The 15942-nt window shown below is 44.2% G+C and overlaps 1 protein-coding gene across 2 annotated transcripts in view; it reads right to left on the bottom strand.

Moving 5' to 3' along the window:
• Window positions 1-15942, bottom strand: part of adkb (adenosine kinase b) — a 110162-nt gene that overhangs the window by 30167 nt on the left and 64053 nt on the right. For both annotated transcript variants that reach the window (XM_030097622.1, XM_030097621.1), the window contains exon 7: window positions 1073-1243. In XM_030097622.1, the coding sequence (XP_029953482.1) occupies window positions 1073-1243 (171 nt within the window). The remainder of the gene's footprint in view (window positions 1-1072; window positions 1244-15942) is intronic.

Genomic DNA, 15942 nt, shown 5'->3' with positions numbered 1-15942 from the left:
GTGGAAACGAACAGGAAAAAAAAAGGGAAAAGCTGAAGTCAGCAACGGCAATAAATCCTCAGATGCCGAGCGGTTTCTTCCAGTTCTGCGGACCCCATCTCTAACCTGGAGACAGGGCTCTGTTTAGTAGCTTTAGCAGCGGGGAGGCCAGTTCAAGTCCAGCGAACCGCTTCCTCCTCCGAAGGTGCCGTTTGTCCGGGCTGCTGCCTCGGCGTCGGGCTCGTCCGGCCCGCCGGAGGACGAGCTGCGCCGCTGTCTGTGACCACAGCTTGACCTCCAACCAGCCACTCACTTCCACAAAGCTGGGAAAAATCAATAGATCAACCAGCGTGAAGCGGGGACACGGCTGAGATGAATGATTAGCGGGCTAATTTTTATTCATCTCTTTATGAGGCAGTGATAAGTGAGAAGTTTAATGAATACTGAGCAGAACAAAGAGCTGAATCAAACAGCGGACGGGGCATTAGGATTCAGTCTGAAACAAGGTGAGAGAATTAAGTGTTAGCTGACTGTATAAAGCACTTAAAGAGCTGATACTTCTGCCAAGTATAGGCACTCTGTTTAATTTTTTTTTATGAAAAAGAAGTATTTAATTTTGAAGCTGTACATCCATTCAAAAATTCTATTGCACCACATCCAATATTTGCTGAGAGTGAACCTCTTGATGGCGCCTAAAAACCCATGAATCAATACAAATTCATCCTTCTGAGAAGCATGGATGAAAAACAATTATGTCAATCTGTTGAACAGGTACTGAAATATTTCAGATTTAAAAAGTTTCTACCTCAGACGACCATCATAATGATAAAATACGACCTGTTTCTGATATATCTTATCAGTCAAAATGCTAAAAAAAAAAAAAAGCTAAATGTGTGTGAATTGTTTGAAGCACTTCGACGCTGCTGGAGAGAAAACACACTCCCTCAGTGATGCACCGTCACATATCAACAACAGAACACACCGTAATCACGGCTGTTACATAGTTACGGGTGGGTAAACACGAGAAGACACACGAAAACACATCTGTATTTGAACAGTGTCCTCAGACTGAGGTTATCTGAACGTCGCTTACCGTCTCATTGCCGAACAAGATGTCGACGTAAGGCATAACCTTCATCAGAGGCTCTTTGAAGAACTGGCTGATGAACGGCGCCGAGAGGTTCAAGCAGAAGAGCTTGTTCTTATCTGAGGCGTGCTTTGCCACTTTCAGGATGGACTCCGGGGACACAGTCAGGAAAAAGCCCTGAAACGAAAAAGTCAGGAGACAATCATATTTACTGCGGTTGTGTTTTCAGCTGTGTGACTGACTTGAACTGAATCGAACGCATTTCATCTGCAACAGGCAGCATTATCTGTGTTTTGACAGCAAAAAAGCAGGGCCAGAATACACTCAAGTATAACCGGCTCATATGAACTGAAACACTTTAACTGCTAATTTGTGGGTTTCTGAATTCTGCCAAAGCACTTTTAGGGAAATCGTGGCTTGATATTATTGAGAAAACAGGGGAGCCAGGAGCGGTTGGGGGGGGGGGAAGAAAAGCAATGGCAGCGCTCAAAACGTTTATCTGAAGCGATTCCTTAGAACATACACGGAGCAACAAAGAAGAGGAAAAAGGGCAGGGAAAAAAAAAAAAAAATCCATCCAGGACAAAGCCTGTGGCGAGGCTCCAGAGCTCGTACTGGAGGAAGCAACATGCACGTATCCGATGATAGGGCGAACAAAAGTCTTGTCTGGACTCTCCTTACTTGGAAACAAGAGAGGCAGGCCCACTCATTGTGTGAATGAATACAAATCAGGTAAGAAAACACCTTTGTGTTTCAGGTGGAAACCTGAAGCGAGACTCTCCTGCAAGCCACACAAAAACACTCCTCCTTTGATACTGATCTTCTTAACCTTGTTTTTCAGCAACAAGCTGCTCTGTAAAACCACTGTGTCACAATAGGGGCAAAGGGGAGGAGGAAAGGAAAGGAAAGTTTCAGCACAGTGATACATTTAATCTGGCTGAAAAGCTTTCATTGTGGACTACAGTGCGGGCCTCATTAAAGCGCTATGACATTTGCGGCAACGGCGGAGCGACCTCCATGAGAAAGAAAAGGGTATAATACCAATGAATAGAGGGTGACTGTGTAGTCAATCAAAAGTACAAGGCATTACAATACGGCCGCGCCAAGCAGGTGAATTCTTTATTACACATTTATGGTGTCATTCATTCTCTGGGCAGACATTCTCCTTCCTCCGGTGGGCTCGTGCGTCCTATGGCTTTTTTGGAAGTGTCTTTAAGTTAAACCCCGGGTCGACCTGCGGCTGCTGTGTCACGGCGCCATCTGTTCGAGCCTAAAAAGGTGTTTTCAATGGGTCTGGGAGCACAAAAGGAGCTCACTCTGGGCTAATGGCCCATCACTGACCCTGACATTTTTCTTTTGCGGCGTGCCAACGCGTCGGAGGAAGGGAAGATTGTTTTCTGACACAAATGGGCTTTTTTGCTTGTTGAAAATAAACTGTCATGGTTACCGTAATGTTAACGCTGATCAAAGGCTGGTGGCTCGATCAAATATCCCGAGGGGTGGTGAACTTTAAAAGCCGTGCCACAGCTTCTCTAATCACACGCTGGCTCTGTGTAATTTACTTCTAACCTCAGTACCACTGCCAATGCCATCACACTAAATCGCTCTGAACACATAACCGATTTCGAAAAGGATTATATCCCCGCAATACCAAATCTTACAGGTTTAATTCCTTTTAAGCGCTTTTTAGGTGTCTGTAAGCCAGTCCAAAGGATGGCACGTTTTAGGGAGAATGGTTTCAAAATACCAAAGTGAAACAAGGCAAGCTGGTATATTAAACCATGATCTTTGTCATTCATTTGCTTCCTGGAAAACGTGCACATTGCTTTTTTCGGTGTATATATTTCTTTTAGGGCAACGTCTGTCTAAAACGATCAGCTACAAAAAATAAAAAATCCATTCTTATAAAGTTTGTTGTGCATTTCTGGGTTTGAAAGTCCCAGTAATGCTGCAGGAATCCCGTTCATAAAAATCACACGGGCCGCTCTTTTCCACCAGCCAGGCTCGGAAAGCCGTGACTTCGGTGGCTTGTGGGAGAGAAAGAGCCAAAAGTCTGAGCCACGTGAAATTCCAGTTAGCGTCAGTGGTCTCCGCTGACTACGAAACAGGAGAAGTTAAGTCTTTTAGTCCTGTGGCGCAGATCACGTATCAAGAATGCCGGCTCCGGTTTCCCAGGTGTCAGGGAGCGCTGTGAAGTGGGGGGACTATCACATTTCCAGGTCAAGACGATCAAAGTGCTGGGTACACTTCGTACAATTTCCACCCAGCCAAAACATTCAATAAAGCGTTCAGAGATGCTTTTTTTCCTGGCAGACAATAATGCGCAGCGATGTTTTGGCTGTGTCAAGTGGTAATTTGAGGGAAGAGTTGGAAAGGCAGGGCATCCATTTTCAATGTTTACCCTGAAAAAAGAGGAATGACTTCCACTTTACTCAGACAAAGAAAATGTCTAAATGCTACTCTGAGATGAAATTAGTGGTAATCTAACCAGAGAAGTCAGAACTGCGCGGCGGCGGCGGCGGCGGCGGCGGCACGCCATCACACTTCGCCTGCATTGTATCAGTGTTTTCCCCGGGGCTGCTCACATCTGAAACGCTGGGTGTGATGGATGGCATGGTGTCACCGCGCTTAAAATAAAAGTGGACATCTGAAGGGTAAAAATGATCTATTTTGGGAAGGGCATTTTCATTTGCACCGGCAGCAGAGGTGGTCATGGAAAAGGAAAAGCTTTCTCTCCTCCCCCCCCACCTCCACTCCCTCCCAGGTCTATTTTAATTCAGCAGGGATAAGAGGGAGTGTTCAAAGCACTGTGTCATGAAGGTTTTATTTGACACTTCCTATTACTCAGGAATGATGGAGGGAATTTAAACCATCACCACCTTAGTGAAAAGAGTAATTATGTCCACTGCGCTACATTTAATCAAATCCCTAGATTTTACTCCTGGTTTATTTATGCAACTACAAATCACAGGTTTCTCTCGGCGGGTTTATCAACGCTTTTGATATTAATAACAGATGAAATGACTAAACTTTATGCTAAAGACGTGGCACACAGAGAGCTCCCTTCATGATCCAAAGTGGGGTTTATTTTTTGTTTTTAATCTCATCTCAACAGTTAAATTTGAGCGTTAATCTATGTTTTATGCAGGCAGATGTTAAAATCACCTGACAGCAAACAGACTGGGCGACTCGCTGCTCATCACAGTGGAGCAATTAGCAGCCGAAGAGCCACATATTTCCCTGGAGAGCTGCTGGATTAAAACAAAGGGAAGGTGACTATTGTAGAAAATCTAACTTTGAGCAACCGATGTACACTTCAGTCGATGCACTTGCACAATTTCTTGCAATTCAAGCTTTTAAATTAGCCAGACCACACACTGGTCACACATTATGCTGTATCATGCTTTCTCTTCCAGCTGAAACTGCCCCGACCCCGAGAGGCCTTGCCTCCATCAGCCCTCTGCAGGCGTGCGCTGGTATCTGCTGTGATCTGGTGGATGTGAGCAGCAGATCTTTTGAGTCGTGCAGGTGATGCAGCGGGACCTCCGCGGGACGACATGCGTCAATGAGCCGCGGCCGCTTACGACCCCGTCACCGCTTCACCCTTTCTCACTCCTCTGGCCACTTTGATAGATCCTGACCATTACAGACCATGAACATCCCACAAAAAAAACTGCAGCTTTGACATACTCTGACAAAGTCATCTTGACCTCCGTCAAACTTAAAATCCTTTCATTTGGCCATTTTTCCTGCTTCAACTCTAGTAAGGCCGGCATTTTAAGCAATAATCAAAGTTGTCCACCCTTGAACTCGGTGTTTATTTTCAGGTGTGCAGGCATGTCAAGCTGGGCTGCATTATGCTGAGAGCTGGATCAACATAATACATGCCGCAGAGCTAAATTTAAACTCCCAGATGGATTATCATTATTACCTTTGTGGAGGCAGAATTTATTGCCATTACTGTTGCGCTGAATCATAATAGATTGTGCAGCTGCAGCGAATCAAGTGACCATTGAGCGCACGCAGCCACTTGTTTTGCTAACATGCTCGCCATGTCAACTCTTATCAATATGGTTTCTATTACGATCCCACCGGCCAATAGAAGCACTTGTGCGCTGTTTGAAAACAGGAATCATTATTCTAGCTGTGTGCCTTCATCCTGTTTAGCACAATGTCACGCTAGCAGACCACAAACCACATCATCGCTCTGATTCACTGCTCACAGTTTGTGATCTCGCAGCTCAATATTCATCTATTACCCGAACCGGAGCGGCGGCGGCGGCGCGCATTTGTTTTCATGGAGGTTCGATGAAGGGAAGGCTAATGCAGCTTGAGGTCGTCGATTCAGGTGAAGGGAAAAGCTTCAATTGCACAAAAATGACTACCGAGGTGCAAAAAGAAAGAAAGAAAAAAAAAGTCAAGTAGAGCGATGACAAAAGGATTCCTTCATGAAGACGAAGAGGCAGAGAAGAGTTGCCAATTGTAAGGAGCAGACGAGAGTAGCAATAGCACAGTTACAATGTAGAGAAGTGGGAATACAGACTCCAGCCAAAAACAGCACCGAGTGGAAAAGCTACAGAGCAGTAAAAGAAAAAGAAAAAAAAAAGAGTCAAGAACACACAGCATTCAACAAAGAGGTGCATTGTATTAGAGCGAGTCACAGGATTTTAATATTTTTACAGCTTTAGCATTTGTTCTGGTGGAGAACTTGTATTTTTTTTTTCTTTTTTGTCGGGGAAGCCCTGCGAGCCGCCCGGCAGTGTTTCAGAGCTTTTTTTTCCCCCCCCAAACGCCGCCCCGGCCATGCCATCCCTGTCATTACCATAGACGGCCCCCCCATCATGCTCTCCGGTGCACAGGGTTCATTACACAGAATTAGATGTCACACAGATCAGAGCGCGCGTGATGCCACACACTGCTCCGCTCCTCAGTTATCTCTGTGAAGCACCGTTGCGAGGCGGATCGATAGCCGAGGTTTGGAGCTTCATTAGCTCAGTGTGACTCCATCTCCATCAAGACACCTCTGGCATGCTACGCCGGTTGTTGCGAGGTATATTTTACTCTGTGATCCTGAAGGTCCTGCTGTTTTACACACAAACACACGGGGACAAACAAGACCTTCGCCATGACGGGGGGGGGGGGGGGGGGGGGGGCGAGGGGGGGGGGGGGGCGAGGGGGGGGACCTGTGTTAGTCTCTGGCTCGATAAACAGGAGAAAGAAAGAGACAAACAAACAGAGGTAAGTGATTAATGGTGTCACAAAGTGCCTTGAGTGGAGGGAAAAAAATTACAAGGATGAAAAGAACTCATTTAAGGCTTTTCATTTCAAAGGGAAACTGGTTGGGGGGCGGGGGGGAAAGCTGCAAAGCAACTGGGATTTTCACAAAGCTAATGATGCTTTGTTTGCATTGAAACGGCCAGTTGGTTCCGTTTGGAAACAAGTTCAATTAAACCAACACGGAAGATAAATGTGTTACAACCTCGCGACATGATTCAGCATTCGCTGCACTTTTTCGGATGTTTGATCTGGCTGCGAGGCAATTCGAGCACGCCGATAGCATCTGCCTCTTCTTCTTCTCTCTTCCATTAAGAATCATGTTCTGGTGGAGCTTATCAGACATCTAGGAATTCATCCACTTCTTCTGAGCCGGCTGGAAGGATTCCAGCCGTACTGGAAACAGAAGGGAGGGCCGTGCTTTTAAAAAGCCGCTCGGAGATGAGGAAAAGGGGGCTATCATGTCGGCGGGAATCTCTGGGGCAACATAAATGTGCCACGAACACTGGTTTTAACAACTGGGCAGAGACATCACTGACTTACTGCTGCAGTATTTATTCATAAAACATTTTCCCTGGATTAAAAACTACCCGATTTTTTTTTTTTTTTTATCAAGAATATTGTTCCCTCGTGTTGTAAAAGGTGAACTGTGGCGCGTGTGAAGCACGGCGAAACCCAAATACACCTGGCTGAAGTTAATCAGCGTGGATAAAACAAGACGTTGGAAAGAGCTGCGGCGACGCTGGAGGGGAGGGTGTGTCACACTGCCAGCCTGCAATTTGTACCACCATCGGAGACCGTAATTACATTAACTTCAGACGCCTCCACGCTGCAAAGTAAAGGAGGACGCCACTTCAAAAAGGGAGGAGAAAACAAGGTTCTGACCCCGCTTTGAGGGTAAGATTTTGCTGGCATCACAACACTGAACGAACTGGGATTTCTTTTTTCTTTTTTTTTTCTTTTGAGTGGTACCTCAGTAAAAGTAATTCAAGATCAGCTTCAGGGTCTTTTCAAATGGCTGCCTTTTGCGCCCTTGTTAAGCTCTACAGTTTCAAAAAATGTGTTGGCCGGGGGAAGAGGCCAGCCCGAGCTGGAGAGCGGGAGATGCCAAGGAATGTACTTAAGATCTAAAACAGACAAGATTTAAAGCCAAGAGCATTTAAATGCCAATACTAATCCGCAAAATAATTCACTGCGCAGCACCAACTGACTCTCCCTTACAGATACCATATGTTACCTCTGTGAAGAGATGAAATGAAAGAAGAAAAAGCAAAAAAAAAAAAAAAAAAATCAAGCCAGAAGAGATGCTTTCTTCTCCTAAAACTGTGTTATCTTGGTAATGAAAAAGAAAACCACGCTCTCCCTTTATCGCTCGCTACAAGTTCTAAGGCGGGTCTATATTTCTCCTCTCGCTGGTTCCCACAGTGGTTCTTGCCTCCATCATTGGGAGATTAGCCCAGAACAAACTGTTTGGTTTGCAGGGAGTTAAAATTTACTAATGCATACGCTCTCAAGTGTCCTTGTCTGCCACACTGCACTTAATTAGCATTTTAGTGCGAGCAGTTCTCTCTCCTTCAGTACCTCTGAAGGGGAAACATCACTCTGGCTCATACAAACACACACACACACACACACACTTCTAAAGTTGAGCTCCTGTTGTTTTGTACATGGTTCAAGCAAAGGATGGGGAATGGAAAAGAGGAGTTTGTGGGGGTCGATGGAAAAACGGGATGAAAGTCCTCCATGTGAAAACAGATGTTGGGGTTTTCGGAGTCGTGTCTTTGAAAGAACATATTAATATATGGGTCAGATGTAGAAAGCAGAGGTTCAGCGTCGGAGCGGGTTTCCAGTTTCAGGGACTTGGAGGCTGGTGCGCAGACAGAAACCAAATCTGCACAGACTTCCCTGCTGCTGGGAAAGTGAACGTTTCCAAACGTGCCACTCCATGGATGTAAATGAATTATAGCGCTTAACACTGAAAACGAGGGACCGGGGAGACAATCTTTCACTGTTCGGAGCTTGCTCCGGTGAAAGCTGGTGCACCAGGTTGGAAAATTACAGGTAATTGCTGAAGCCATTGGATCCAGTTTGGGTTTTGGTTGAAAGACTAAAATAACAAAGCTCTGATTGCTGAAAAGACAAGGGCAGGGAGCTCGGAGGCCCCGTTGCTAAGAGTTAATTTGATACATATTTCTCCCCCTTCAAATGTCTGAGGTGCTGGCAAGAGACGATGAGAGAGAGAGAGAGAGAAAAAAAAAAAAAAACCCGAGCGGGAGGGAGGGTGAGACCCCCGCTCTCCCTGCAAATACTATCCATCTGCCATATTACATTTAACCAGCATGAGAAGCTCAGGGAGCGCCCTTGCACAATATTGTGTGAAGGCTGTCAAACTCAATGCAGGAGCTCGGTGCCCACTGCTCAGAGCTGAGGACACAGGGCCGCTTCAATCCGGGCTAATAATAACTTCTGACTGGGTGCGCAAAATGGGCGAACACGTGGCGGAGAAAGGAACTTTTAATCATTTATGACTAATATTTTGAAATAAAACTTTTGATTTCCTCTAATTTTCTTAACACCTGAAGTATTTGGTGGACTTTCCACTATTGCACATCAAATAAATAGATAAATAAATGTATTCAAGTATGAAGACATAGTATTGAAATTTCGATGGATCTGATTTAAAGTGTGCAGGTCACACGTTTATTTTCTCTGCACTGAATCATCCCACCTCACATCAGGGTTTCGGGCATCTTTAGACCTCCGTGACACAACACCGCGCTAACACTCGGTACAGGTCCTGCTACAGAACCAAAAATCAAGCTCAGGAGAAATCAATTGCCTGGAGGCAAGAAGTGTGAACTTTCATACCCTGAGCCCAATTTCCTTGAAAGTGGAGGTCCTAAATCAAATCAAGCCCGGCCAATGCACCATGGAATTATGCAAAAAATGACACAGCTATATAAAACGACAAGCGCTGAGAAATACTGCCAAGGCTGAGAAACTTCTGAGCTTGTTTATTCATTCCACATGCTTTTACCTGCCAGGTTCTGTGACGACGCTGCGAGCCAACCGCGATTGTTTTTTATCCGGGCCGAGAGGCAGAAATATCGAGCGCTCGCCGGTAATGTCAACATCCAGGGAAGGAAGAGAAGAAACAGGGCAGAAAGTTTACCCGCGCTCGGAAATGCAAGAATAGGTTCTTTAAAGTGTCTGGCTGCCGCGGTGTTTTGATTGTTAAGAGACTGGGTCAGCGCCTGCTGGAAACCGAACAGGGGAGCACTTCGCTACCTCTGCGCGCCTAATCACAGACGGCGGAACCGAAAAAAAAATCAAAAAAGAAAGACGGAAAGACAGTGAAGGAGCTTTCCAATATTTTTTTTTAAGTAAATGCATGATAATGCCATTAGAAGTTGGCTGCCGTTCCCGTGTTCCGTGATTATTGTGAAAGTTGCTGCTTTCCACTGACCCAAGCAGACACTTTCCTCCCTTAGAGCGCTGAAATATTAGCAGAGTGGTGCACTAAGTGCATCCTCCCCCCCCCCCCCCAAACATAAGAATATCATCTCAGGCTGAGATGGATATAATGACGGACGGAAAAATGAGTCTTTCTTAAGCCTCAAACAAAATCCCAAAATTTCAGATGCTGCTGGTAGGCGTCGGAGTTGTCTGCCAACAGTAACGGGGTGAGGAAACGTGTTAGATGTTAAATTAAAATTGTCCAGAGGCATTCGCATGCTGCTCGCCTTTGATAATACTGACTGCAAGACTTATTAGCTGCAGTGTGTGTGTGTGCAATATTACCTCTCCGCAGGATCAGGGACTTGTTTTCATGAAGATGTATTATACCGGTCCTATTTCAACCTTGGATGTGTCTGTAGTCGGTTCCACGTAAACTCAGACCCGCTGATTTAAGTTTAAAAGGTAGCTGCCTGAGCTTGAGGCCAGTGAGGACAATGAGACGTGTTTCCATGGTTTTCAATGCCGCGGGAATGGTGTAAAATAGTCATTTTTATGTTAAATTTCTCTCTTTTTCTCCATTTGAATATTGAAATTACTACATTATTTATGTTTTCTTCCACACTAACAAGGCTAAATTAAAGGGGAACTCTAAAATATAGAAAAACACAGCAGTGCTAATTATTCTGATTGGTGTCTTCTTTTGTAGAATTTCTTATAAAAGCATAAAAGCGGCGCTTGGTCAATTTATTTTAGCAAATTACCAATAAAATAATGTGGAAAAAAAGAGAAGTGTAGCACTGCTGGAGATCATTTGAAAAACATACATCCAATGAGATAAGTAAACCTCGTGTTTCATCAATAATACATCACATTGGAACAGTAGCACTCAATAATGCATCTGTGATCTGAAAATTTAAAGAATATTTTATGTAGAAATGCTCATGCAAGTTTGATTTTGGTCAGCGTTACGCCACTTTGATGAGAGCATAGAACTGTCTGGTAATAGTGTAAAGTTGTGCGTTTTTTCATACATATTTCAAATAACGACATTACTGAAATATCCTTTAACAACACACTATGGTTAAAGTTCTAAACTGACAGATTTATGAGGCTAATCAGTGACTGAATTTGAATTTTTAACGCAAATCTTTCAAAAATTGGCAAAAAACAAAGCACATGTCTGTGCATTATTGTCATGGAGTCTCAAAGTGGCACCAAGTTTCCAGCCGGATGTCGTTAAATCGCTGCAGAAGAAAGCACAGGTGTCGAAAAGACGGTCTGTCAACCATCAAATGAACACAAACAATGAGCACGAAAAACCATGAAAGTGTGGTATTTTTTTTTGTTTGTTTTATATGCTAATAAGCAGAAACTCAAAAGTAGTGGACAGATATGCTCGACTATTCACGTTTTCTTTCTGGAAATCCGGTTTGAATTTGGTTGAGGGGGTTTTTCTACAAATGTGATGATTTTCACCTGCCACGATTTCTCATTTCTCCAACCTGAGCGGCAGCTTCAGCGGATGCTAACGCTCATGTTTCATGTGATAATTTATTCCCCGAGTCGCCTTCCATGTTCCTTTCTCACTTTTTTTTTTTTGAGCTTTTTATTAATACACCAACTTTTCCACTTTTCCACGCAAAATGGAAAACTTTCTCACTCTGGATATTTTTCAATTACTGAGCTTCTCCCTGGTCCATCACTGTCGGCGGATATTCAACAGGATTTTACACTTTTATCTAAAAGCAAAACACGCTGGTGAAGTTTAACAAAAGCACGCTGGAGTCGACATGCTTGCTGATTTATTTTTTCTCGTCACACTGGTGCAGTGGTTAGCACTCTCGCCACATCGTGAAAAAAATCACTGGTTTAAATTCTCTGTTGAGTTTGCATGTTCTTACCAAGGTTATGTGGGTTTTCTCAGACGATTCAGTTTCCCTCAAGAAGCCCAGAAATGTGCATTTGATGCAAATCAATGACCTTAAAATGATGTAAAGTTCAGAATTTGTTGATTTAAAAGTGAGATAATGACTGAAATTTTATGAGCATCTTGTTTCAATTTTTAGTTGAGGACATTAATGTAGTGTGAGTAATCACAGTGTTACTCACTCTGCTGCAAAATTTATACACATTAACTGGCAATTTTGTTAAAAGTAGGATGGAATTGACATTTTTTTTGCAACTTCTTTTGTTTCACAGTACTTATTTATTTTTAATATCACATCATATTAATTCTCTTCTACTGCGCCTCTTAAATGCTGGTAAATTAGTTTTTGATCGCTGCTAGTTATTCCTCCAGAAGCAGTGGAGTCACTTTGCTTGTTAGTGAGAAACAATGGCGGCATGACTTTTCTTGGTGATGTGTGTGTGTGTGTGAGCGAGCAGTTGTGTTGCTGTGACACATTAGCCGAGCTGTCAGCACTGTGTGGGTCGCTCTCATGACTGATTCACTCATTAGTTCGGTACAAGTTACATCAGTTACTTGGAAAAGTCAAAGTTTTTTTTTTTTTTGCATACACAATATTTCGGTCTGTTTGAGCGAGGAGTCATTATTAAAGTTTGCATTTTTGCACTGCGAGCGCTGCTGCAAAAGGGGGGGAAGGAGTTTCAGCAGAACTTAGCATAAGACCTATTATTGAAAGGAATGGTCTAATAATGAGTGAAAAAGAAGAAGCAACAACTAAAACTACTGAACCGACAACTCCAATGTGCAATCACAATAACACCAAGGTCAAATGTTTATATGATTATAAACTTCTTCAGTAAATTCCCATTCGTTGAGTTGACAATCACTCCTGTGTGATCACAATATTAGCAGTACAGTAAAATGTGTGTTATTATGAAGCTCTTTAGAAAAGCCCCGTCGCTCTGCTGCCTGATTCATTATGACGAGAGCCTCTCAGACGGACAGGAGCCTCGGCTTCTACCACCGCATCCATTTTCCTGAAATTTCAGAGTGCTTGAGATTGGTAAGTGGAGCAGCCTAAATAAAACAGGAGAGACGGTGCGGCGCTATACAGGAAACGTGTGAATCGCCTCGCAGTAATGTACTGATGCTGCGGCGTACCTGCCAGTGTTTGGCGGCTGGAGATTTCCTCTCTTCAAAGACAAAGAAAACATTAAGGAAAATTTGGTATCTAACATGTCAGTCCGGTTTGAAGAATATCCATTACTTAATATACACCCACTTCTCAGAGCTTAGCTGCAACATGAAAAATTACCACTTAAGGGAAAAATAAACGTATAAAGCCAGTCTGAGGAGCAGGAGGTGGAAGGTTGCCTTCTAATTGCTGGAGGGGAGAGAAACCATGTTAGAGTAAACAAAGTCTGATCGATGGTGGGGATTATATCAGAAAGAGCCTTTGGCCTTTGGCCAAGACGAGCAAACACACTGGTCTCTGTCTGAGCTACAGATGGAAAAAATAGCCAAGGCAAAAAGCTGGTGAGTTAAAAGCATTATATTTCACAGGAGGAGGGGAAACAGAGAGGGGGGGGGGGGGGGGGGGGGGGGGGGGGGGGGCAGATAGAGCGTAGTACAATGCCAGATATGACATGTAGCCAACTATATCGCGTCTTGGCTATTTGTATCAGACAGCAATGCCAGTAGATAAGGGAGCAGCGTTGTGAGTGTGATGGAAGGCTGTTCCGGCTGGAGGCTTAGCTTTAGGTCAGGCTACACTCCCGTGGCGCTGCGGCGCCGCGTGTGAAACCTCTCCATCACCGCGCGCACAAGTTCAACGCGCTGTTAGCCGGTCACGGCCGGGGAGAAATGTATTCTATACTCCCGGCTTCAATGTGGCAATTGCAATTCACATAAGCCACTTAAGGAAATCTGCAGAGGGAGAGAAAAAAGGTATAGAAGTGAGAGGAGCTTACGAGCCGCTGGAGCCTTTTAAACACGCAGGCTCGTCACCAGACAGGGTTTCCTCCTTTCTTTCTGTCTTTTTTTTTTTTTTTTTTCCCTATCCGAGTCGTGCAAATGAGTTCACTCCACTGCTTTTAAACCCCTCTAAAAGTATTAAGTCTGAAAATAACATAATTCATTACTTCGGTGGGAAACATGTTTAAGTTGAAGACGTAATGTGAGCAAAAAAAAAAAAAAAAAACACACCTTGGTTCTGACTGCGAGGGAAAATGAAAGCAGGTAGGTATGTGCACGGTGTGAGCTATTCTGTCTGGGATGTCATTATGCAAGAAAAGAATACTAATGACTTCTGAATCCATTCAGTGACTCACTTCAATTTGTGATTTATATTAATGGCCCGTGTATTGCTTTCTCCACATCCAACGGGGCCGCGTTCTGCTAATTTCCCCCATAATATTCATGTCGATAAACAGGTGACGACTTGGAGAAAGGACTGATTATATTTGCTAATCCCCAAAGAAATTAGGCGAGATTGATGAATGCGTGCATATACTCCGCACAAAGCCTTGGGAGTCTCTAAAAGCTGTTACCATGGTGGTATCCCATTAGAATAACAAACATTTCCCCTGGATGTTTAACATCGCTTCCCAGTGAGCACAGCCCTCCCTAAACCCCCCCCCCCCCCCCCCCCCCCCCCCACCGCTCGCTCTCGAGCACCTGCCTTCACATTTTCCACTTCTGAAATTCCACCAGCCGCCTGGAAAAAAAAAAAAAAAAAAAAAAAAAAGGGAAGGGGTGAAATATGAAATGTAGTTACGAGAAAACTTGAGTGCCAAAAAAAGGACTTTTCTTCAAACCCGTAATAACTTTCCATGGGAATAGGGAGAAACTTAAAAAGAATAACACTTCCCCTTGATTTTCTACTCCTACCACTTTTTTAAGCAGGCAGTGAATTTCCTGGAGTGATAAGGGCTTAGCCAATGTAATCCTCAGAGGACCCTTCTCTGGCATGCCAGGAATCAAGAAACCTTTCCCTCTCAAAAAAAAAAAAAAAAAAAAAGTAGAAAAAGACAGAGCGAGGGAGGCAACAGTAGGTTTGGGAACAAGGTGGAGAGGCAGCCAGCACGCCGTCTCCCACACATGCTGGCGAATGCAAATTAGCATGTGTGGAAAGAGCAGCCGGACTCGACTCAGCTGGAGATCAACAGAGGAATATTGATATGACAATGCAAAGTGGGCTTCCCTGACTCAGACAGCGGGGGCCACTGAGGATGCTCTAATTGGCCTCGCGCGCACACGGGGAGGGAGGGAGGGAGGGCGGCGGCGCCATAAATGTTTCACCCAGATTGATTCATTATCAGTTTGCTCGACAGGCTGGGTGGGCCTCGTAAAAGTGTACCATCTTGCACTGGTAGCATGTAAGTCACTGGCACGGCGACAGGACGGAATATATCATCCCGACCTTTCGCTTCAGATATTGAAATGAGAGCCTGAAACATGACTCGCCGCGCTGCAGGACTACCACTCTTGCATTTTAAAAAAATGCGGCGGCAGAAAGACAGCGCAACGATAGGTGACAGTGCAAGAGAAAACATTAATAATTTACGACTGTCTGCTCTGTCGGGATACGCCACGCTTATGATGTGCTGCCTTTTTACCTAACGGCCAGACGTCAAGGCTGGCTGCAAAGTTTAGAGCGTGAAATTCCTCTGATGAAGGAACCTACCTACACCTACATGTGTGAAATATGTGGGATTTTATTTGTATTGTTGTGAAATATCGCAATAAAAACCTGCACTCATAAAGCTATTTACTGACTCCCTCAACTTATGGTTCACATTAGCAGCCAATTAATCACTTCCATATCATTTTTTAACACTTAACATGGACGTATCTTATCGTAACGGGAGAGCTTGTAAAATTTTAACGGCCAAACTCTCCTCCGTCCTCCACTGTGCTTAAACGGGACGTTTTTGCTCGGTGATGAATGTGCGCGGATTATTCAATTTCCCACAAAAACTAATCTGTCCGTTAAAAAAGAAAAAAAAAAAAAGAAGAAGAAGAAGAAGAACTGCAGGCTTCACAGACACGCAGAGCTGCTGAAGATCACTGGCAGCCATTTAAGAGCCGTGAGAAAGGCAGTTGAGCATCTCGGCTTCTCGCTGGGTGGTTGGTTACATGTGGTTGACACATTTGCATCTTCAAAGATGCAAACAGCCAAACTCAATATGTGTGAGAATGTCTGGGCGGCATGTGGAAAGCCCCAGCCCTTACTCTGA

Source organism: Salarias fasciatus, chromosome 8, assembly GCF_902148845.1.
Source record: "Salarias fasciatus chromosome 8, fSalaFa1.1, whole genome shotgun sequence".
NCBI lineage: Eukaryota > Metazoa > Chordata > Actinopteri > Blenniiformes > Blenniidae > Salarias > Salarias fasciatus.
Note: the sequence above shows the minus strand (reverse complement) of the source record. Positions and strands in the feature narration are given on the sequence as shown.